The 25,092-nt window shown below is 36.2% G+C and overlaps 1 protein-coding gene and 1 pseudogene across 2 annotated transcripts; one reads left to right on the top strand and one right to left on the bottom strand.

Moving 5' to 3' along the window:
- Window positions 1-25,092, bottom strand: part of LOC141434802 (probable beta-hexosaminidase fdl) — a 168,433-nt pseudogene that overhangs the window by 80,555 nt on the left and 62,786 nt on the right.
- Window positions 18,354-21,145, top strand: LOC141434796 (uncharacterized). Of its 2 annotated transcripts, none has more exons than XM_074097239.1 (3): window positions 18,354-19,269; window positions 19,923-20,007; window positions 21,055-21,145. In XM_074097239.1, exons 1-2 carry the CDS (start codon window positions 18,918-18,920, stop codon window positions 19,964-19,966), a joined length of 396 nt encoding a protein of 131 aa, XP_073953340.1. In that variant the 5' UTR covers window positions 18,354-18,917; the 3' UTR covers window positions 19,967-20,007; window positions 21,055-21,145. The 2 variants fall into 2 exon arrangements, with proteins under 2 accessions (XP_073953340.1, XP_073953339.1); XM_074097238.1 differs by lacking the exon at window positions 21,055-21,145 and adding an exon at window positions 20,623-20,701.

Raw genomic sequence — 25,092 nt, 5'->3', positions numbered from 1 at the left:
GTTAAAATAAGAATACTCGCGGCATAACTTTGTATTGCCAGACACGTTCTGGATGGAAAAAAGACCCGAACCTATCCAGGTTCAATATAGAGAGAATATTTATTCAGGAACAGAAGGCCTAGATAAGTGAAGAGTGAAATATAGTTGCAAAAAGTAAGATCCACTCAGGCAAGTAGGGCGGGAGTCGGGCCACGGGAAGTTGCTCCCAGACCACCTATCACTTCTTATAAATCAGAGAAAACTACAGATATTTTTATCTGGACTATGAAGAAACTTTTCACATTAGTTTTAGTGTAGATTAATGTGAAATACTTTATGAACTGTTAAAATGTTTTAATGAATTTAATAAATTTGGGCACAAACGTTACAATTTAACTTAGGTCTAACAAACTTATATCAAAATAGTGAACTATTAATAGGTACACTAGTAGGTAGGTACACTTCTCCAACCCTTTTATAAACTTCGTTTTGGAGTTAATTATACAAAATGATGCCTGTTTTTAGGGTTCCATACTTCACAAAGAGAAAAAACGTATCCCAATAGGATGACTCGGAGATACAGAGAAGTTCTCGAATGGAGACCGTGGATCGATAAGCGCAGCGTAGGACGTCCACCAACGAGATGGCTCACGGCGGATACAGGCCGCCACCAACCGAAGTAACTGGGGGTCAACGAGGCCTATATACATATGTCCGACAGTGGACGTACTACGGCTGATATGATGAATAAAAATAACTGATCCTGGAATCTGAGACCTTCTTGAAATTTCACAATTACTACCAATAGTTCATGTTATAGTTAACGATTACGACAGACGTATACCATATTGTCTAACCGATTTAAAAGAGGTCATGTCATTAAGAACCGCCCATCGCTTCTTCGCGTAAGTGCTTTTCAAAGAATACTTACATCTATTTATCGCAAATGCAGCACATCATAAGTTGTATCTGGAACAAGACATAATGTAATAAGTAATGATCGTCTTCAGTTTTGATGCTACAGTACATGTAGGTGTTGGTATTTATGTATAGGAAATACAACAGAAGTTTTGATTGACTATTACTATAGTGCCCGGCCGCTAAGAAGTAAATCCTGACACATTGCACAACTATGAAGTTCCTGATTATTGTTAATGTCAACCATTGAAAAAAATGCTATACTTACTACTCTGTCGCACGCAACAAGTAAGTTTATATATAAGTGTTTCTGAATATTGTTAATTCAGAAAATAAAAACTATTCATTTCTCTGAAAAATATTTCTGTTTAAATTACATAGCTTAACTTCTAATCTTAATTTAGGTATTAAAGATTATTGGAATTAAGGAGCTTTAATACAATTCGTTATTATTATTATTCGTTATTTCGTTAACTTCATAGTTTTGCCATGTTTCAGGATTTACTTGATAACGGGCCTTGACTATAGTTAACTTTAAAGCTTACTAGGATTTGATATCTAGTGTTAAATTCATTATACCTATGCACTTTTTTTTCAAGCCAATGGTCTAGCTATAACTAACTTTGGAAGTTGCCACCGACATGGTCATTTTTAAGTTCAATATCCCAAAAACGGCGGAACTAATTTTAATTAAACTTAGCAGCACCAACTACTAAACTACCTTTTGGGAACTATGATGCCACAGACCGAGACACACATATGGCGATCAAACTTACAACTTACAACACCCTCTTTTTTTGACTCGGGTGTTAAAAAAAGGCAAAGTCTGTTTGCATCATCAAAATATTCCGAATAAGTAATGTCACATCTTTGTCAAGTTCAAATAAAAGACCTTCGACCAATGAGACAGCTTTATAAACATTACCTCAGCCATTAACTGAAATTATGAGCAAGCCTGATGGATTGCCGTCACTCTGTCAACATTTGTATGAAATGATTCTCTTTCTTATAAAGTGTCGAGGTTTTTTACATTAATATTTATTTAAGGTATCAATTATGTTCTATTTCACGTTCTCTCTACACTTCAGCTTTAGTCTTCGAGTTTTTTCTTAGCGTCTAAATAGTTAAATCTTATGGCTGGGCACAGGCAATTCACATAATAGCCTTAGACTGTAAGTATACTCCGTTTTTTTAGCATTAGAAAGAAGGTAAGCGATCTTGACGTGTCTTTTTATTTTTTTGTGTGTTAAGTAAGTACTATCAACTACCTAGTTGATATTCATTGATAATAATTATCTGGTTATCCAATATTGTGTAATAACTGTGCAAATATTGTTATTGTTACATTTCTCGTTTACAACGTGACACCAAGTGACGCATTACGAGTAAGTTATAACCCGCGTTGGGACACACGTTATAGACTTTACGCATAATATCGTATGCAGGTATAGACAATAGCAGGTATACAATAATAATTATCAGTCAGTCATCTTTGTTATTATCCCGTGCAACCCCGAGTCGAACCATGTAATTATTGAAATGTAAATAACCTAACCAACAAAAAGATGGACAACCCCCGCCGACATTGTCACATCAAAGTTATATCTCAAAAACGGATGAATCGATTTTGATGAAACACGTCTAAGAACAATCGCTAGAAACCCTGATTTAAAATAAAAAAAAACTGCATTCAAATAGGTGGACCTATTTGAATGCCGTTTAAGAGCTACGGTGCGACAGACACAAACACACATAGCGGTGAAACTTATGACACCGCTCTTTTTTCGTCGGGGGTGAATAAAATTATACCCATGAAATATGATTAATTCGAAAACAATTGCTACATCGAAACGCATAAACCGACCAAGAACGATTCGTCTCAGCTCAGACTCAGACGTGGCTTGTGAATTACGAACAACTTTTACAATGTTTTTTACTTACTAAATGTACTCTCTTTCAAACGCACAATGAAATGCATTCAAGTAAAGTCCCGTGGCATTGTTGCGACGCATCATAAAACATTATCTTATACTTACTGCTATACGATTCCAACGCAATTTACTCGTCTGCATCAAACTTCATAGTACCAACGAGTAGTAAGATATCAGGTGTAAAACTAATCCGAGTGAGAACTAGAAATTATCTTCATGTTTCTACACAACTTCATTATATCTTGATGATTCTAGAATATTCACGGAGGGTGGACTATTGTTGTTATTGTATTGTGTATATATTTTACTTTAATTTTCGCAAAATACTACTTTTCCGTTATTAAACTGACACATTCCATAGGTAGTGGCACGAGAGCTGAAGTGAATGATTACACACACAGCTACATGAAGAACTGATTGCATAAAAGGAGAATAAATATGTCAAAATCCCCCTGTCATTACATGACATGTTATTGTGTGCGTGCCCTTAACTTTGGTGGCACTGCCACCTGATGATCATCTGGTCATCATACATTAAAAAAATTACATAATAAATTTTATTTATTTATTATTTAAACGTTTCACATCATATCATTACATATTATCTATTCTGTGATCATACGTATAACAGGGCGTTCCTCGAAGTCTATATTAAATGGTTTAATTAAAAATTCGGTTACTAAATAAGACAGAATCCATACGTAATCTCCCTGTATGATAACTTAAGAATTAACATCATGCAAATTAGGGTTTTGCTAATCAGATTAGCATTAAATAATTAATTGCTAGCCCAAACCGCGGAAATAATGTTCATACGGGACCATACGTAATGTAATATGTGCTTAGCGTCAAGTGTACTAAGTTTGTTTTGTTGTAAGTTATCTTACTCTTTTCCAAATAAAATAAATAATTTTAGCACTTACGGACCTTTCATAAAAAAACAACCAATATTTAACTACGAGAAACGCACGATAACCATCCGATATAAAAAGCTCCACACCGTGTACATTGTCTAATGCGCGCAATCGCATTCATTATCTCTTTCTATTCTCATCCTGAACCGTGTGACAAAATGAAGCGGTTAAAACGATTGTGATTTCGAGTGCGTTAGACAATGAACTTCAGGGCTCTGCTAACACTGTATTTTACAGCAGGGCTACTACGAAACTCGAAGTTCGTGTCGTGCGGTCCCTCTCGCTCTCGTATTAAATAGTATAAGTGTCAGAGGGACCGCACGACACGAACTTCGAGTATCGAGTTTCGTAGTAGCCCTGCAGATATGACCGTTTTTACCCGACTGCCCGAAGCGTATCTTTTGATTTTGACACAGGCTACCATGGTTACAGATGCCGGTTTTTAACCCCCGACGCAAAAAGAGGGGTGTTATAAGTTTGACGGCTATGTGTGCCTGTGTGTCTGTACGTCTGTGTGTGTGTGTCTGTCTGTGGCACCGTAGCTCTTAAACGGGTAGACCGATTTGAATGCGGTTTTTTTTTAAATGAAAGCAGGTTTTCTAGCTATGGTTCTTAGACATGTTTTATCAAAATCGGTTCAGCCGTTTTTGAGATATTGAACTTTGAAGTGACAAAGTCGGGGATTTTCCAACTTTTTGTTGGTAAGGTTATTTGCTTCCATTAACGCGGGTGTCATAGATTTTTAATAAGTTGTTTTTCTGTCTTGATGCTTCACGCTACGGTCTGGAGCTATGAGTACATATTTACACAAATGCGCAATTTAATGAGGGCATTGAAACATTTATCTTACTAAGCTATTGAAGAGAATTAATTTTCACTGTTTACGTTGTCGTATAAAAAGTTATTTACGTGTTATTATTTTGTAATTATCCGATATTATACAAATTATTGAATGATGTAACTAGATATTTTTACGCTCTTCCCGAAAAACAAATGTCCGTCATTAATCATTAAGCCAAAATTTCCATAAAACCAGTCCAAAGAAAATTGAGTAACTGGATCATAAATAGGAGATTGTTGTCGACTAAGCACTCACTAAGAAACTCCATTTCTATCGTAGAGTAGGTAGTTAAGTAGTTTAACCTTTTGCAATAGACAGGCTAAAAGCCACATTAATTTATAGTTTGCTTGTAAAATGCATTTGAGCCGATCAATAGAGTGGGAACAAGTGGGAATAGGGAGTCACATTGAGGATTTCCTAAAATTGAAATCCCGGACTATTCTTTCCTGTACTTATCTGTCGGTAGATATATTCGACTCCGCCTAAATCAACCGATGTTGATGTGATTTTCACCACCAGTTAGATATTTTTTGACGGCAGGTTCATAAAATATAACATAACGAGTGACCCGATACTTAAAAAAAAAACTTGAGGGTTTTTTTGTCTAAATTCATAGTCTATGGTATCGTTGCACTCTGACCTTTCAAAAACATAATAAGTTTACTGAGATAATTTTTTGATTTAGGCTAAAACTATTAGGCTTTAAAGTAAAATAAAAGTACAAAAAAAATCATCATGATAGTAAATATGTATAATGAATTAAAAGAAAAAAATATCGCAAGGCATGAGTAACAGTCGATTAAAACTTAATATTAATGTTTGCCACATTGCACGGAACTCTTACACTGCGAGGAGCCCGATACACACGTGCCCGTTTTTTTTCTAAATTTCACCCGCGCGAATCCAGGGCGGGTCGCTAGTTATTCAATAAATTTAAAGTTCACAAAGATGTTTTGAAGAAGTGTGTTTTGAATCTCATCTCACGTCACGTGTGACCGCTGCTTGCTTGATCTCTGTCCCGTGGGATATCGCTCCGGTTACTTTCCTAAGTGACAGTTGTGCTAAATTCCCGCCTTTTATAGACAGGACAGGCACGTTACGGTATTGACGCTAGATTTGATGGGATGGAACGTAAACATTCGAAAATAGAACAACATTCGAATTTGAATGTAGATGTAGTGTGAATTTTAATAATGATGTCTGTGTGTGTTCGCGTGTGTAACGAACTAATGATCATGTAATTATAAATATACTTGACAACATTTTCTATATTGAAAATACAAACTGAAATAAAGATGCACAGAAAAAACAGAAAAATAAGACCATCACTGTGCATCTTTATTTCAGTTTGTATTTTCAATTTGGGTTTTACGGGATGACCGTAAAAGTAAAAATTTGGAATTGAAATAAAAAATACAAAAAACCAATCTTAACATTTTCTATACTTAATTTCAATTAATTTGATTAATTCGAGAACAAAAAGTAGTTTTCTCAAAAATTACCGTAAAAGTTGACATTATCCTTTACATATCAGAAGGCGAAGTGCATAGTTTACGGTGGGCGAAAAATTAAAAAGTTAAAGAAGATTGCCGACTTGCTAGCTCGACAATTATGTTGCATACAAATTCCATTCTTATCGAGTCTCAAACTTTAAAAAAAGTTAAAACGGCCATAGAAATTTTGACACAAGACGTATAGATTTTAATATTTAACACAATGTCAATTGTTATGGGGATAAATTAAATTGAAATGAATATTTAGCCGTTTTTAAAGCGCGCGTTTTTAGTGGTGAAAAATATAATTGATAATAAATACGGAACTTTCAGGATAGTTATTTTTAGCTTTTCGACCGTCCAAGATACTTTTGTTATTGCCTTTACCTTTCTTTTTTCAATTTTACTAAAAATAAGTGGACAACCCTGACGCTCCATTGGAGCATTGGTATTTATCTCAAAAAATATGCCTAGCTTCCATACTGTTTTAGCTTATATATATGTATACTGTGGCGTGGCCTAGAAAGAAAGGCACTTATACTAGGTGGGCCCTGTAACAGGAGCAAAAAATTAAACCATAGTTTCCACTCTTCTTATTGAGCTAATTTAGTTCTACAACTTTTGAAAATAACTTGTACTCGTACTATAATTTTTATTACAGTTTAATTCAACAAGCAATGTATTGCGAAATCCGTTCTTTTGTTACGTGACAGGCGATGTCATTTATTAGGCTAATTGGATGCCGTACAATGAAAATTTAAAATTTGTGTGGCAATAAATGAATATTATTATTATTAATATTTAAAATACTATTTAATTTGTTTGGAATAAAAATAATAATAAGACTACTTAATTTTTCAAAGTTGCAAAACTAAAGTAGTTTCATTTGAGTAGCAGAACCTGTGTTTTAATTTTTTGCTAACCCGGTAGAAATAATAAAAAAAAACTCATAAATTTGGTTCGATACAAAGAATTAATATTTTTATACAAAAAAGAATCCAAGATATAAAAAAATAAGTAACTAGTTTATAACATAACTAGCTAATTTATAATTTGTCAGAGTATTCCTTCCTGCTAAAGCAACAATGTGAGACATTTGTTAGCCTATCAGACGTAGTATGCTCAGAATTTCTCCTACGAGTAAACTATAGACGTAGAGCCCAGAGGGGCTCTACTGTCCGTCCGTAGTGCACCGGTATAGAAAATTGGCAATAAGTCTAGGAAAAGATTTACTCGTATTTTTCAACCTTTGACCTCAACTGGCTCCAGGCACTGGCCGATTTTGTGATGCCTTTAGAATAAAAGATATCCAGGTGATGTGTTCTAGATTTAAAAACGTTGCCGCAGATTAAAATTAAGAATACAAATACGAATTAAGAATGGCATTGTTAGTCAAATTTATCGACAATATGTAGTTGAATTTTCTTACTAATGAGGGTTTCCAGGCAAGAGAGTAAGCGCTAGATGGCATTAGTATAGTGAAGTCCATTTCACGTTACAGTCTTGCTGGCGATTGGTAAATGTAAAGTAAATGTTTACTTATTTAACTAATAATATAGTGATTTTTTTTAACAAAAAGGGTTTTTCAAGGGTTTTGTAGTCGGTTCCATTTTTTGTTATTTTTTTATTTTTTCGGAGTCGGTTTTACTTTTTTGTTATTTATTTTATTTATTTCTCACTTTTTAGTGATTTGTAGCCAAAGTACATCTCACAACGATTCCATTAAGCCCAAAAACGGCTTAGTTACGTTGTTTTATAACAGAGTTCCGTTGCCTACCTTCCGGCTTTAGCATCAGATAACTTCTTAGTCGCTTATCTAGGTTTATTAATCATGATCGTTTATAGACGCGCGAGCATTACTTACGTACGAGTAGCTTTGACGAGTTCCATTGGCCATCTACGGTCTTCTTCATCAGGTCCAGTTTACCAAATGATACTTTCTGAATGTAAATGCTTATATTAATGCTAAAAATGCCAAAATCGCCATAGTTGTGCCTAAAATTTTGAGGTTTGGCATCGATTTCCCATCATCAGATCTTGAATTGGTGACAATGGGACCACCTCAGAAGAGTAATCTTTCGAATAAAAAAGAATTTTGAAAATCGGTCAACAATTGACTGAGTAATCGGTGAACATACATTAAAAAAAAATACAAACATTGGAACATACAACCTCCTCCTTTTTTGAAGTCGGTTAAAAAGTGACACAAATGACAAAGTTGTTAAGCAGACCTCACGACATTAGCATAAAATAGTCTGTCCTTGAATCAATATAAGTAATACCATATTCTACTACCTCCTTATGATTAAACCATGCATTTTTTTTAATTATTCAAAGTAAGTTTTGTGCTGATAGTTTTATTAAATAGACATTCAAACGGTATTTTGAATACTAAATGGCGAAACGGATAAAATTTCATTCGGCGGTTATTACATTTAATTAAACAGACATTCAGCAACAATGTTGTTTACGCATAGCTTACTTGAGCATAGCATAAAGTACATTGTCGTAATATTAACGTTCTTTAAACCGTACAAAGCTTGTTTCCTCCTTTATCTATTTACACTAGACACTGGCTGAGACAAAGGCGCTTGGTTTCTTGTAAGACCCTTTTAGCCCTTGAGTTTAGGGTTACTCGAGAAACCTGAGCAACTCGGCTTGTGCCAGTTTTTGCTGTGAGGAACAATGAGATTTCTTCGATGGGAACTCGCAATATAACTTTCATAGCAAGCTAGTGAAGTGAATCGAGTGAAAGAGCTTTTTTATCGGTTGGATATACAGTGCTATTTTATAAAGCTGGTAAAGTGCGAGTCGGACTCACCCACCGAGAGTTCTGTGCAGATTTTTAGATTGGTGTGTCAAAATATGGTACGCACGGCCGCATCTATAGTGTCAATAGAATTCTGAAGCAAAATGTACGAAATGTGGGGTGATTTTAATAGAAGTCATTAAAATGGGGAAATTAACAGAATAAAAAAAAACAGTTTTTTCAATATGTTCATATTTTTTTGTAAAATATACGTACTAATAAACATTATCACTAAGTTTAAAATTAAGTTACATCAGTGGGATGTACAAAATTGCGTAAAGAAGCTAACTTTGCCGACCTCTCATTTCTTTTTTTTCCAACATATTTTAAAACAATAAACACAGTTTTTCTCATATTACTGTGAAAATTTGAAGACCGAAGCTACAACCATTTGGCTGTTGGTAAAACTTGTGTGGCAGATAGACGAACGGACACGTGACTGACAATAATTGGGCTCCGATCGGGCACGGAACCCTAAGAACAAGTGAGTTAGAAAGAAAGAAAGAAAAGAAAGAAAGAAAAGTTTATTTTGGCTCCAAAAAGTACCACCTAAAACTAAGACTAGAACTAGCACTAAAACTATGTTACTAGGTGACACGGCAGGATACCAAAAAGGTAGTTAAAGCGATTTTTTTTATTTAAGTAGGGGTGTGCATTTGGACTTTCTCGGTCATTTGACAAAGTATTCCGACTAATATAATCGACGAAAATTGTGGAAAAATCTCCAGTTTGATTTTATCTTTTCATATCTTAAATTCACAAAAAATGTGGCCAGATTTTCTTAGTGTTTATAAACCCTTTAAAAAGTTAATTTGCTTCTGTACGTTGGGACTGTTAGATATATGAAATGTACGGAGCATTTGCGGAGCAGGCACGCAAGTACGGGCTCTTCCGAGGAATTAAGGGGGAAAGGACGTCCTGGAACAACCCCCGAGACGTGGGGACGGCACTGCACCGTACAAGTGTATTAAATTTTATTACACAGATAAATGTGATGCCGTCGTCTCCGTCCTAAATGGTTTTTAATAGCTATCTTGTTATATACAAGGGCTGCTATTTATGAATCTTTTTTTTTATTCAACTGGATGGCAAACGAGCAAGTGGGTCTCGTGATGATAAGAGATCACCACCGCCCATAGACACAACACCAGGGGGATTGCAGATGCGTTGCCAACCTAGAGGCCTAAGATGGGATACCTCAAGTGCCAGTAATTTCACCGGTTGTCTTACTCTCCACGCCGAAACGCAACAGTGCATTCACTGCTGTTTCACGGCAGGATTAGCGAGCAAGATGGTGGTAGCAATCCGGGCGGACCTTGCATAAGGTCCTACCACCTGCAAATCTGGACTGGAATTGGAAAAATTAACTCATTTAAAAGCCTATCAACCTTTTTTTCAACTTTTATTTATGTATCTACAAGCGTGAAGAATAAATTACGTGTTCAACGATTTTCGATACGAGAAGAAGCAGTCGCTGTGTTCAAACAGCACGTTTTGAAGATACTAAAGTCGACCTGGAAAAAGTGCTATAAAAGTTGGTTTCAACGAATGAAAAAGTGAAAGATCATTACGGAGAGTATTTTGAAAAACAATGAAACCATATTTATTTACATACGTAGGTATCATTGTTTTTATTCGGGATTCATATAACAGCCATGTGTTTGTGTGGTAGCCGTTTTTGCAAGGGTCCCTCTTTACGTTAACCGTTTGCATTCTACTAAGATATTATACAGGCTTAGTCGGCAACGGATGCCCGCTTAAGACGTATAAAACCACAAACTGACTTGTTTTTTGTGAATTCCACGCGACGTGGAAGGCACAAATTTATATTCTCGTGGACAGAGTCACAAAAAAATACAAAGTAAGACAAGTTTTTTTTAGTATTTTCTTTAAAGATAGGGGGCAAAGGCGGTTCACCTGATGGAAAGCAATCACCGCCGCCCATGGTTATCCATAACTTAAGCCGAGTTGCTGATGTGGTGCCTTTGAGAAATAAAGGCTCGTTTTTTAAAGATCCCCAAGTTGTATCGGTCCGGTACTCGCGCTGCAAGCTGATTCCAAATTGTCACAGTGCATATCAAAAAGAGTGAGACTGCCAGCAATTAAGGTGGTGAGGGTTAAAAAAGGCGGTTAGTTGCGATGCAGAAACTACCTAATGCCTAATTTTTCACCAGAAATCGGAAATTCGTCGAAGAACTAAAGCTTAGAACTCATAGCAACATGGACAAAAACTAGTGGATACAAAGAGCGAGCTGTCGTTCATTGTGGCGTTCTAAGGCTAAGGGGGAAGCTTTTTTTTCAACAGTGGACGTATTGCGCCTGATGATGATAAGTTTTTAACAACATTTATGTTACACAATATTAGGGAAATTATTTAAGTTATTTTTGAATCTGTTGGCTAAATATGCAAGCATTTAAAGCGACACTTTACAAAAAAAACTAAAAAACACCGAGAAACAAATTTTTTGCTATTTGAATTTTGAACAAATGTTCATTAGTCGTATTGAGCATAGGTACGTTTTTAAAAAGTACTATTGTAATTTTGAACAGCACGTCGGTTTTTTCCTCGCATTCAAAGTGAAAAGTTATGTTTAACGCGAGACTAAACAACCATGTCACTCGTACTATAGCCACCCTCGCTCTTGTTTTAGTCCCTTGTTAAACAATCTACTATTTCGCTGTTATTCGTGGACATAAATAGTTTTTTGATCGGCTTAAACCGATTCCGCGTCGATAGGTGTGGGGAGGCCAATCCACGTCCAGTGCCTCTAGTGTGGCGTTTCCACAATTCATTCGTTTACTATTCGAAGACGTAAATCGAGCGTTCGATCGTCGATACGTAGCCGCCACATGTCCACGGTGCGGCGTCGTCACCCGTTTTCGTTACGATACGCGGACGAAATAGTTTACGTAGCAAACCTACACTCACAAAAGTTGTTGCGCAAACTTTCCGCTAGAGGCGCTGTCCCATACAAATTGAGATTTTAACGCGAACGCGATCGAGACGTACTTTGTGAACGGGGAAATACACTAAGCGTACTGTTGATTCTGGAATTGTAAACGTGGAAGTAAGTTACGTGCTGGGCAAAGGCCTCTCCTTTTCTCCGCCGCTCTTCCCTACCTTCACTTTTTTTTTGTATTTATATGAGGGCTTGTAGAAGATAGGGGCGTGCATTATGAACGACTGTACTAGGTCTTACAACTTGCGAGATTTGTTAAAAAAATCATAATATTGCCGAAGCCGTGGCGCTTTATAATTTTTTATAATTTAAACTTCTGCTCCAGTGAAATCAAGTGGTAATCAGGAACGTTCCAGAATGCTCCCTTTATCAATAACTCGGGGCTAATCAGCTGGTTTAAACCCCGCATTGCTGGAACACCAGAACACACGAGACACAGATCTAGAGAAAACAGAAAACGCATCTTCGCGGCTTGCAATTGCGATCCATTAGGTTTTCCTAAATATTGTAGTAGGTATCTCTGTCGCTTGCATTCCGACAAACAAATCGAAAATTGACGACGACGTTCTATCGATTGACATTTCCTACCTCACAAATAGCATTAGGTAAGTACCGCATTTTAAAATCTGCGCCGATTTTCTGAATTCGAAATTAACATGTCATTAGATTTTAAATTTGAACATCTATTTTTAAGATAAGTATAATCTGTAATATACACCTAAAAATTAAAGTAACATTCGAATTGATTGTAGGTATACCACTAATAAGGTGTTAAGAAAATTAATAAGAAAACGACGCCATAATATTATTACTAATAGAAATAATTAATACAAAACTTCTTCAAACATCCAAAATATTAATGAAGACTTTAAGATAACATTATTTTTAGATTTTTTTAGCGAACGTATTTACACAGGGGTTCCTGTTCAAATTCGCACTCCTAGATCAAGAGTAAGTCAACTCAAAAAATAATGCCCCAATTTGATTTAGAATTAATTAAATTTCTGGAACGTCTAAGGGCCAGTACAGACGGATTACATTACAACTGCAACGTATCTGTGAACTGCCCATACATTTCAATTGCAGTCAGAGTGCAGTTTTGTTGACTGCAATCGAACTGCAACGAAAAATGTATGGGCAGTCGGCAGCTGCGGTTACTGGAGTTGGAATGCAATCCGTCTGTACTGGCCCTACATTAAAATGGTGGATAATATTGAAAGTAAATAATTTATTTATAACAGCAGTGACACATTACACAGGTTAGAAAAAAAACCATATTGATTAAATATTGAGCTGATATACCGATACCGTTGATCTAGAAGTGCGATAAACCATTTAAGACCTTTGGCGGTTGTAAGCGCATAACATGCGGTATCCATCTTCTTTACGTGTGTGTCTGGGAACGTATATCTAACATCTATGAACGTATTCCCTGCATGCTAGCGTTAGTCTTGCAAATTAAATTCGCGCTTTAGATGCATTTCACAGTGCGCTGTTGTTTGACGCGCTGTGAAGATTTACGATGCAGAAGAACAGTTAAATTAATTATTGTACATTAAATTAAACTTTTAAATGTAAGAATTAGGGACTTGGTCCACATGATGCGATATAAACTTATCGGACCGTAAGCCACAGAATAAAAATACACTTGTACGACAGGCAGCGTACGTAGCGACAGTAGGTGAAAAACTTAAGTATGATGAACTGACTTATATGTTAATATGACTGCAGTAGTACACAGAATGAGACTTAGACCATTTTTCGAATATGGAACGACTTATCAATACAGACATGTTACTACTGCAACATACAACAGGACATTTACTTAAGTTTATCATTTTTATTACCACCTTTATTAGTGTTTCGTTTATCAGCCTTTAGATACGGAATCCTAATAAACACTGGCCACTATTTTTTCCATTTTAAATCAATTCCATCATTCCATCGAGCATTATTAAAAACCGTTCGTTCCGCCATTGATACCAGCATATATCAGGGGCGGTCTGCCAGCGCGGTTTATGTGTGTCCAACGTAGGTACGTGAATAAATGTGAGCGGTTAGGTTGGTAATAAATGGCAGCGGTGTTCCTATTCGGTAATATTTTTATCGAAATGCGTCTGGCTAATGAATTTTCAATAATTGATCCTACTCTATTGATGTGTCTTGTTTACTTTCTATGACAGGTACCATATTTTGAAAGTTACAGTGTGGAAAATAGATAGACAAATTAAATGTAGTCTGTCAAAAAAGAGAAGAAATTAAAAAGTGGCAACACTGTAGTGTCATCCCTTTCAAACCCTGTCAAACCAAAACTACAGCGACACTACAGTGTAGCCACTTTTTAATTTCTTCTCTTTTTTGACAGACTATAAATAGAATTTCTAATTATACAATACAAAGACTCTTTATTGTACACCAGTAATATTAAGCGATACTGAAAACAGATACACAGAGAGAAAATTACAAGGCGAGCAATGATGGTGTTGAAAAAAAGTATCAAGAACAATAAAAAACGAATAAAAATGTTGCCATATTTAAGCATTTTATTCAGTTACATTTAAAATATAACAATTAGGGGCTGTTTCACCGCCCATTGATTAATTTTAATTGACGGATAAATGTGATGCCGTCTTTGTTTATTTTGTTTGAATAGACGGAGACGGCATTACATTTATCCGTCAGTTAAAATTAATCAATGGGTGGTGAAACAGCCCCTAACTCTGCTAATATGTGCTCTTCGAATCACTCCAAGTGCTGCAAAAAAATTCTAAAAAATAAAAATTTGATATTTTTTCATGAATGAAGTAATCATTCATAAATGGACGTGCTCTCTTGACAGTCCATTCGCAAATCAATCGGCAGAACGCTCGAGGACCATTGCCTCGCGGTTTGAAAAAGCTGAGTTAAAATTAATTGGCATTATGGTACCTTCTAGTATCTAAACTACATCTCTATAGGTTTATTTTTAAACAACTACACTTATTTTAACTTTAAGACTGTGGATAATAATCTTTTTATTAGAATTTAATACATATTAGCCGATACAATCAAAATCATGTCAAGCCATGTCAAGCCACATGCGAAAAGTAACGTGTATTTTTTTAGTAGATTTGTTTTATAAGACAATTCCATAAGCCGTTTTAACAAAATGGTATTTCGCATTAATTATTCTAAAATTACGTAATAAATTAAATATAAACTCATACACTACTCAAGTACTCACTAAAATAATTATAAAAATCAAAATTAATAAAATTTTAGAAACATAAAGTGAGATGAGAAGCATAATGAATGCGTTCAATTTTAAAAATCGAGTTACAGCAAAATATAATTGTTTACATTATAAATCCTCAGAAACTATTTGGAAGTGTAATAAATATTACTTACATCACGTTGATTTAGTTTTAGCAGAACGGAAGTGCTGCAGCTTAGGGGTCTAATTAGCCATTAAAAGTTTCGTTAATTTCCGGTGCTTCCGGATTGGATGATTTAGCGAGCGTTTTGCAAACGCTTACAATTATTCTTTGGAATCAAGATGGTTGATGAGCTAGTGCTGCGATCATGGATGACGATTAGCGAATTCAAGCGAAATTGTTTAAGGGCTTTTCTCATTGCTCTTTGATAAATTTTGATGTAACATATTTATGATGCCGTCTTTGTTTGTTTTGTCCGAATAAGCAAAGACAGCGTTACATTTATGTCACATTCAATTTATCAGTGAGTGGTGAAACAGACCCTTAAATCTGCTATTCTTTATATATTCTTTATACCAGGTAGATTCCTAGGTAAAACAATAATATTCTATGTAGTCAGTCCGTCAATTTCAATTTTTATCTTTATTTCAAAATATCAGAAAAAATTGGACACGTATTTTGTCTTTTGTCAATTAAACAAAAACCGGCCAAGCACGAGTCGGACTCGGGCACGAAGGGTTCCGTACCATTATCTATACAACATTAGACGTTAGCAAAAAAAACTGCAAAAAAATCAAGTTCGTTGTATGGGAGCCCTCCATAAATATATATTTTTAATTTAATTATTTATTATTAAAGTGATTACACAACTAAAATATTTCAAGCGTCCACCTGTTGCCGTAATTAATATCAAGCTAAAACGGCAAAACAATCACGTTTGTTGTATGGGAGATTTGATTTTATTCTGTTTTTAGTATTTGTTGTTATAGCGGCCACAGTAATACATAATCTATGAACATTTCAAGTGTCTAACTATAACGACTCAACTACTCAAGAGATAAACCCCTGTGACAGACGGACGGAAAGACAGACAGACAGACAGCGAAGTCTCAGTAATAGTGTTCCGTTGGCGTTGGGTTAGGTTTAGGAATCCTAAAAAATATAAAGAAGCGCGTCAAGGTTCGTCACTCCTTAGTAAAAAGTGTACGTTTGGTGTGACGTCACATGGATGGAACGGTAACCGGCTATAGTAAAGAGCTATAGTATGTCCAATTTTTTTTTTGTTTAATTGACGAATTATTATTGTACCATTTTGTCGGCATAGTTCACATACATATTCGTGCAAAATTACAGCTTTCTAGCATTGATAGTCCCTGAGCAAAGCCGCGGACGGACGGACGGACGGACAGACAGACAGACAGACATGGCGAAACTATGAGGGTTTCGTTTTTGCCATTTTGACTCCGGATCCCTAAAAAAGAGGTCGTTTGCTATGCCTATGTACAACCATGTGGTTATACAATAAACGCAAATTTCAGGCAAAAATCATTGACAACTGAGGAGTCAGTTTGAATATTTAAAGTACCAGGTAACATAAGTACAGGCAACAGACAAAAATCATTAAAAAAAGTGTTGAGCTTCGACAAAAGGCTAGGTTAGGAGTAAGTTTTCTCTATTAGGCATATTATTATTTTGTTGTTGATATAAGAAAATAAGGAGTAAGTTTTAGGGGCTGTTTCACCATCCGTTGATTAGTGTTAACTGACGGTTACATGTGATGCCGTCTCTATTTGTTTTGTTCGAATAGACGGAGACGGCATCACATTTAACCGTCAGTTAACACTAGTCGATGGATCGTGAAACAGCCTCTTAATATTAAAACTACCAGCTAGCTAATAATAGCACGTACTAGGCAACGATAGTAAGTATAAAGTTAGAGTTAAAAGTATATTATACTTATGTTATCTTGACACCTGTAGGAACTATCAATGAGTTCACATAACTTAATTGTATTGAATGTCATTGATTCAAGCGCGATGGTTCATTTCCGTTAATGCACCTAGAGAATAAAAAACGTACAAATACGTTACACAAGTTACTTGATTTTAGTATCCGAAATGGCGCCATAATTGCAAATTAGAACTACATCAATCGTAGCACCGCTACGAGCTCTACGAATGTCTACGAGTGCTACGGCGTAGCCGAGACAGTGTTATTAACGGGAGAAGCGACGCGAAGGTCCAGTTAGGGTGAAAAATAGCGGAGGCAGCGTCACGACGTCACGAAGGGCCTTGACGTGCCATTTGTTACCTTCTTTATGGGGCAAGTAACGAGGTGCCTATTGGGGGTTAATAAGGTAAAGAAAGACCACATATTTATTTTAAAAAACAGTCACTTCGGACTCTAAATATATAAATACAGGGCCGGGCTTAGCCATCTAGATGCCCCGGGCGAGTCATGCTTTTGGCGGCGTCATTTATCTGGTCACATTTTTTACGAATTGGCTGTAGATTTTCACGTCATTTACGATTATTTGTTAGAGTTCCTGTGTTTCTACCAGATAACCAAAAACTGTATTAGAGTATTCGGCCATTTTTACAGAAGTGTTCAAAAAAATGAGATGGTTGAAACGTTTGAATAATAAACATGGCGCCCTTTTACATATGACAAGCAATAAAATGACAGGTCGTGATTGTTACACATAGAATACTCATATCATACTCACTCCTACCAGTTTTCTTTCAGATCGATAAAAATAGATAGGTAGTCAAATTAAGTGGCTACACTGAATGCCAAACCAACATGAATAAACCTTACATATAAACACATAATATGAATAAAATTAAATTGAAAATTAAGGGGTTCCCAAGGAACCAATATAAAACATGATTTCAAATAAAAAAAACTGCATTCAAATCGGTCCACCCGTTTAAAAGCTACGGTGCCACAGACAAACAGACAGACAGAAAGATAGACGGACACACATAGCGGTCAAACTTATAACACCCCTTGTTCAGTACAAGACTGGACATATAAAAATACGCGTGTAAAAACACTTTAATGTTATTATTGTCGAATAGCAACATTTTTAGTTCTAAGAAAAAACATAGGTTTGTCTATGTTTCCTCTCTCTCTGCTCAGCCTTCCTATTCGCTGGCTGTGCTTTGTGCATTTTTTATATTTAAAATTACTTCAATAAAGTGATTTATATTTAATCTCGCATTTGTATTACACATGCGAAGTGGTCCTTCGAGCTTTAAAAATAAATTCAGTGATTTTCTCGACGTTCTGTGTCTCGTACTGTGGTTTCGTTACCGTGAAGTGGGTACCAGGAGGTGACTTGCTATTTCGAGTCGCCCGCCGCAACCTCACCCAACCTATAGTTTGGGTGATCAGCATCACTAATCATCGAGGCATTCAAATTCATCATCGAGTTTCATCGGATTTAACGTTCTTGCAAGTTGCAAGAATTTTCGAGATCATATCTTCGAAAGAAAATTTTGTTGAAGTACCGACAAGTTTGTTCATTCGTACGGTAACGTATTAAACGTGTGACGTTAAACGTCATAATCGTTTTGACTTTGACAGTTCTGACTTTCAATTTGAGTGTTCATCTTGACTGTGTGCAGCAACCTTTATCTACTCTCTGGTGACTTTGTAACTTGCGCGCGCTAGGTGACAGTGACAGCTGTCAGTTGATGTCATTTATTTACTTCGTCGGCTCGGCCGTTAGCGGATTAATTATAAACAAACGATTGTTGTGGTGACTTTGCCGTATTTACTGTTTCGTGTGCGTAAAACTAAAGTTTAATTGCGTCAACAAGTGAAAGTGCGCGTTGTTTACCTACGAGTACTGGTTCCACCGGAAAGTTAGCGAAATGGAGGAGCTCAAGAAGTTGCGCTTGCGACGCGGGCAGCTCAAGGGAACTGTTACACGCATAGAAACATTCGTAAAGGATCCCATTAGTTTAACTTCGGCGACTGTGGACACTTTAGAGGCTAGAAAGGAGAAGTTAATAAGCGCCCTCAAAGAATATGAAAGTGTTCAACTCGATATCCTAAGCCGGGATGAGACCGACAAGGAAGAAATGGGAACATTTGAGGAGGCGTTCTTCAACACACTAGCCAAACTCAACGAGTCCATCAGAATGCTCAAGGGATCTGAAGCGGCGCACACAAATAATGTGTCAACATCGAAACTACCAAATGTAGATATACCAACTTTTGATGGTAAGGACTTCACTAAATTTAAGCCATTCTATGATATGTTTTTAGCAGTCATTGACAATAATAAGTCTCTGTCCAATGTACAGAAATTATTTTATTTGAGGAAATATTTGTCAGACGAAGCATTGTCAGTTATTGTGAATTTACCGTTAGTAAATGGTTCATATCAAGAGGCATTAGAATTATTAAAAAAGCGATATAATAACAAAGCTAGGTTGATTAGTAGCCATATCAATGTGCTTTTAGACATCCCATGCATGTCAAAGGGCACAGCGGCCTCTATAAGGTCATTTGTGTCACAAGTGCAGCAACAGTTGCATGCATTAAAAAATTTAAATGAACCCACAGATAAGTGGGATATGATTTTAATCACCATTTTGGGTAGAAAGTTAGACTCTTACACCAATAGGTCTTTTAACCTCGAAAGGGATCCATTAGTTTTACCCACAATGACAGAATTTATAAGTTATTTAGAAAAGCGTGCCATGGCGCTAGAGGATAGTTTGCCTCTCAAAGGTACTGACTATGCAAGTACCAGCAGTAATAATAAATGTAAATCTATACCCAGGGTTACCAATGTAGCTACCCCGTCCATGACGGCCTGTAGGTATTGTAATACAGTTGGTCATGCAATCTATAATTGCTTGAAATTTCAGGAGGCCTCAATAGAGGACCGCCAAGACTTTGCAGCGCAGCATAAGCTGTGCACAATCTGCTTAAAGGTGCATACGGGCAAGCCTTGTAAGTACAAATTTAAATGTAAAATATGTAAAAAGTGTCATAATACCCTTCTACATACTGATGACCAGACTGCTGCCAATGTCGAGCAACCTGTAGTTGCTTCCACTGCCTTGTCCCATGACAATGCAGCTTATAAGGTACTATTACCTACAGTAAAGGTTAAAATATTTGACAAGTTTGGTCGTGAGGTTCATGTCCGAGCGTTGTTGGATAGTGGTAGCAGTGCATCTTTTGTAACTTCAGGTCTTGTAGAAAGGCTATGCTTGCAGCCAGTAGCACAAAATCAAAATATAATTGGTATTACAAATAAGTCTACCAAAATAAATAAGTCTATAACTTTGCCTATTGAATCTTGTCAATATCAAGATGTAAAATTCTATGTGGATTGCCATGTTGTTGATTCTATAACAACACATTTACCACAACAATATTTTGACTATTCAAAATTAAAAATACCAAAAGATGTCAAATTGTCCGATGACACATTCAATGTTCCCTCTGAAATATCTATGTTACTGGGAGCTGATATCTATTTTGGTTCATTATTAGATAAATGCATAAAAATTCCTAATGGTCCTGTACTACAAAGCACATTATTTGGTTTTGTTGTTGCAGGAAAAATAAATCAAGGATGTAACATCTCCAGCTCACATACTGCTCTTGTATCTAATTTTGCTATCTCTGATAACAATAAGTTAGAAAATGTAATGAATGAATTCTGGCTAACTGAGAGGGTGCCTGAGGTGAAGAGCACTGCTTCATTTGAAAATATAGAGGCTGAAAAAATATTTCAAGGTTCTGTTAAGCTTGTAGACGGTCAATTTCATGTAGATATCCCACTTAAATGTCCAATAAATGAGCTTCAACTTGGAAACTCCTTTTCAGTTGCCTTACAGAGATTTTATTCTTTAGAAAGAAAACTTATAAAAAATGTAGAGCTGTTAGAGCAGTATAAAAAATTTATTGATCAATATGTGGAGATGGGGCATGCCAAGGATGTAGATATCAACTCATATGATGTATTTAATGGTGTTGCATATTTTCTAGCGCATCATGCTGTCTTCAATGTCGGCAGCAAAACCACCAAATTAAGGGTGGTATTTGATGGCAGTATGAAGTCTAAAAGTGGGACTTCGGTCAATGACGTCATGCTGAACGGGCCTGTGGTGCAGGGTGAGCTTTTCGATATACTCATTCTGTTCAGAACATACCTATTTACATTAATTTGTGATATAGAGAAAATGTTCAGGTGTATTTTGATTAACTCAAACCAAAGATGCCTGCAAAATATTCTTTGGCGCGACGATCCGTCCAAACCCATCAGGTGCTTGCAGCTGCAAACTGTCACTTATGGCCTCAAGGCGTCTACCTTTTTAGCCACCAGATGTTTGGTAGAGCTAGTCAATTTGTATGGTGATAGGTATCCTTTAGCATCTCAAGCTATATTGAGCAGTACATATGTAGATGACGTCATAACTGGTACAGATGATGTAGAGCAGCTTCAATTTTTAAAAAATGAGTTGATAGAGCTACTTAAATTGGGAAACTTTAAATTGCATAAATGGTGCTCTAACTGCCCAGCAGTGCTGGACGACTTATCAAGTGATCTAAAATATTTTGAAGAGATAGATCTCAATTCTAGTAATACTATTAAGACTTTAGGACTAAAGTACGATATTACTTTTGACACTTTCACCTTTCAATGTCCTCTCAATAATGAAGACAACATAAATACTAAAAGGAAAGTACTCTCCTTTATTGGCAAAATGTTTGACCCTTTGGGTCTTATAAGTCCCATTATTGTGTCAGCTAAAATTTTTATGCAAGAGCTATGGTTCATGCAATTAGATTGGGATACTGTTTTGCCTGAAAGCCAACTACAAGTGTGGAAAAGATTTCTTGCTAACCTAAAACTGATGGGTAAAATTTCAGTACCCAGGTTATCTTATAACTCCGAATGTCAGTCTGTAGAGTTAGTAGGCTATGCTGATGCGTCATTCAAGGCCTATGGGTGTTGCATATATGTGAGGCTCTTAAAATTAAATGGCAGTGTAGAGACAAAATTGCTTTGCTCTAAATCTAGAGTGGCCCCTCTATCAAAAAGTCTCACGATCCCACAGTTAGAGCTCAATAGCGCCCTCTTATTAGCAAGCTTGTATCTAGAGTCAGTAAAACGCTTGCAGTTCGGTTTCGTCACAGAACCTTTTTATACAGTGATTCCCAAATAGTTTTATGCTGGATAAAGTCTGCAAAACATAAGGTTTACAATACCTATGTAAATAATAGAGTCAAGGATATTCTTAATCTCACAAAGCAAGACCAGTGGTCTTATGTAAAGTCTTCGGATAATCCCGCAGATTTAGTGTCGCGTGGGGTAGAGCCCCAAAACCTACAATGTATAGATTCCTGGTGGCATGGTCCTAAATATTTGGAACATAGAGATTACAAACATGAAAATAATTTTAGATGTGACAAAGTTTTATCAATGGAGCTTCAGGAATTACATTCAAACGACACTTGCGAGGAAGTGCCTTGTAATTTTAATCAGGTTGATCAGCCTATGCTGAGTTTTCTTCAAAAATATTCCAGTCTCAACAAACTCCAAAACGTTGTAGGCTATATTTACAGATTTTTCAATAATTCTTCTTTAAAAAATGCTAAAGTTAGCTCTCCTGTATTGACTCCAAAGGAGTTGAATGACGCACTGCTAGTCATTACTAAATGTTTTCAAAGGCAACATTTTGCTAACGAGATAGAGACGTTGCTTTCAGGCAAGACTATTAAGTCTGGAATTAGTAACCTTCATCCATATATTTGTCAGGAGGGGATCCTCCGCGTGGGGGGCAGGCTGCAGAATGCTGACATTCCGCATGATAGGAAGCACCCACCTATTCTTCCCAAAAATTGTTTTTTTACTACCCTTCTTATAGAAAGAGAGCATTTGCGGCTCTTACATGGTGGTGCCCGTATGGTGTTGAGCTCTCTGGCTCAAAAGTTTTGGATCATTAATGGCATCAGGGAGGTTAAAAAGGTAGTACACAAGTGTGTGAAGTGTGCACGAATGAAGGCTGCAGCTGCCAAGCAGCTGATGGGGTCATTGCCGCCTGAGAGAATCACTACTTCTAGGCCATTTCAGCATGTCGGCATTGATTTTTGCGGTCCATTTTCGACTAAAGTTGCTAGAATAAGGCGACCTCTAATTATGAAGAGTTATGTAGCGTTATTTGTATGTTTTACGACTAAGGCTATACATGTAGAGTTGGTGTCTAACCTCACTACTGAAGCTTTCTTGGCATGCCTCGATCGTTTTATATCAAGGCGTGGTATGCCTACTACTATTTATTGTGACAATGCTAAAACCTTTAAAGGAGCAGCAAACACTTTAAAGGAATTGTATAATTTGCAATCTTCCGAAAAACATAGAGACTCTGTGTTTAGCTACTGTTCTAAACACTATATTAGCTTTAAGTTTATACCTAGTTACTCTCCTCATCATGGAGGATTATGGGAGGCCGGTTGTAAGAGTCTAAAATACCATTTAAAGCGTGTAATAGGTAATTTATGTCTTACATTTGAAGAGTTATATACTGTAATTGTACAAATTGAAGGAGTTCTAAATTCTAGGCCCTTATTAACTCTAGACCCCAATGAGGGTAAATATTTGTCACCTGGTCATTTTCTGATTGGAGCGGCTCTTACAAGTTACCCAGACGTAAATTTAACAGATATTTCAGTTAATCGTTTAAAATTTTGGAATATTGTAACCAAGCTAAAACAGGATTACTGGAAATCATGGTCAAAAGACTATCTCAATCAACTTCAAGGCCGTCCCAAATGGAAACAGGACTCGCCAAATCTAAAAGTAGGCGATTTAGTATTAGTTAAGGATTTAAATACGGCTCCACTCGTGTGGCCTATGGCTCGTATTGTTAAAATATTTCCTGGCAAGGATCATAAAGTAAGAGTTGCCGAGGTAAGGAGGGGTAATAAAACTTATGTAAGATCCGTAACAAAATTTTGTCCACTACCACTTGACTAAGGTAAAATGTAGAGTCTTGTTTATATTGTCTTATCTTCATAGCGTTATTAATCCATCTCGCCCGGCCCAACTATGTTCAGTACAAGACTGGACATATAAAAATACGCGTGTAAAAACACTTTAATGTTATTATTGTCGAATAGCAACATTTTTAGTTCTAAGAAAAAACATAGGTTTGTCTATGTTTCCTCTCTCTCTGCTCAGCCTTCCTATTCGCTGGCTGTGCTTTGTGCATTTTTTATATTTAAAATTACTTCAATAAAGTGATTTATTTAATCTCGCATTTGTATTACACAGAGGTATTATTGGATTCGTCATAACTGTCGGAGTGACATAGGGTATATAATATTTCAATATGGCGTCTGCGAAAAAAAATATGGCGAAGGAATAAAACTATATATTTTGTATTGTAACAATATGGGAATCAAATGAAAGCTAATAATTAGCCCATTCTATATATATATGGGTTTTAATACTTTTAATCTACTATTTTCACAGAAATATCAAAAAGTATAAAATAAAAAACATTAAATTAAAAAAATCAAAAAACTCGACTGCCTTAAAAACTAAAAGGAAGAGAATAAGTCTTGTGGTCTAGAACTCTGTCAAGAAGCTCATTTAAGGTTCAAGAGTCGAGACCCATTACCAAGATTTATTGAGCTGGTTACGATTTGAATGGGTCCCGACTGTTGGACCTTAAATGAGCGTCTTGACAGAGTTCTAGACCACAAGATTTATTTTCATCCTTTTAGTTTTTAAGGCAGTCGGGTTTTTGATTTTTTTAATTTAATGTTTTTTACTATCCTCTTGGCTGGAAAGAGTTTTTGAAATTCGAACGTTATCGCGAGCGGGTCCCTTGAAAATACATATCGACCACTTACTTTCACAATCTCGTATCTGGCCATAAAATTGCTTTAGAATGATCTTTATGTTGAAGTATGATAGTGTCGATTTGTTGTATACAATTCGGGTAGATACGAGGTTGAGGAAGTAAAAGCGTTGAATATAAAAGTGTTCACAAAGAAAGTTCGTCATACATTGTTGAA

Source organism: Choristoneura fumiferana, chromosome 14 (assembly GCF_025370935.1).
Source record: "Choristoneura fumiferana chromosome 14, NRCan_CFum_1, whole genome shotgun sequence".
Taxonomy (NCBI): domain Eukaryota; kingdom Metazoa; phylum Arthropoda; class Insecta; order Lepidoptera; family Tortricidae; genus Choristoneura; species Choristoneura fumiferana.
The sequence above is the reverse complement of the archived record's forward strand: the minus strand, read 5'-3'. Positions and strand labels throughout refer to the sequence as shown.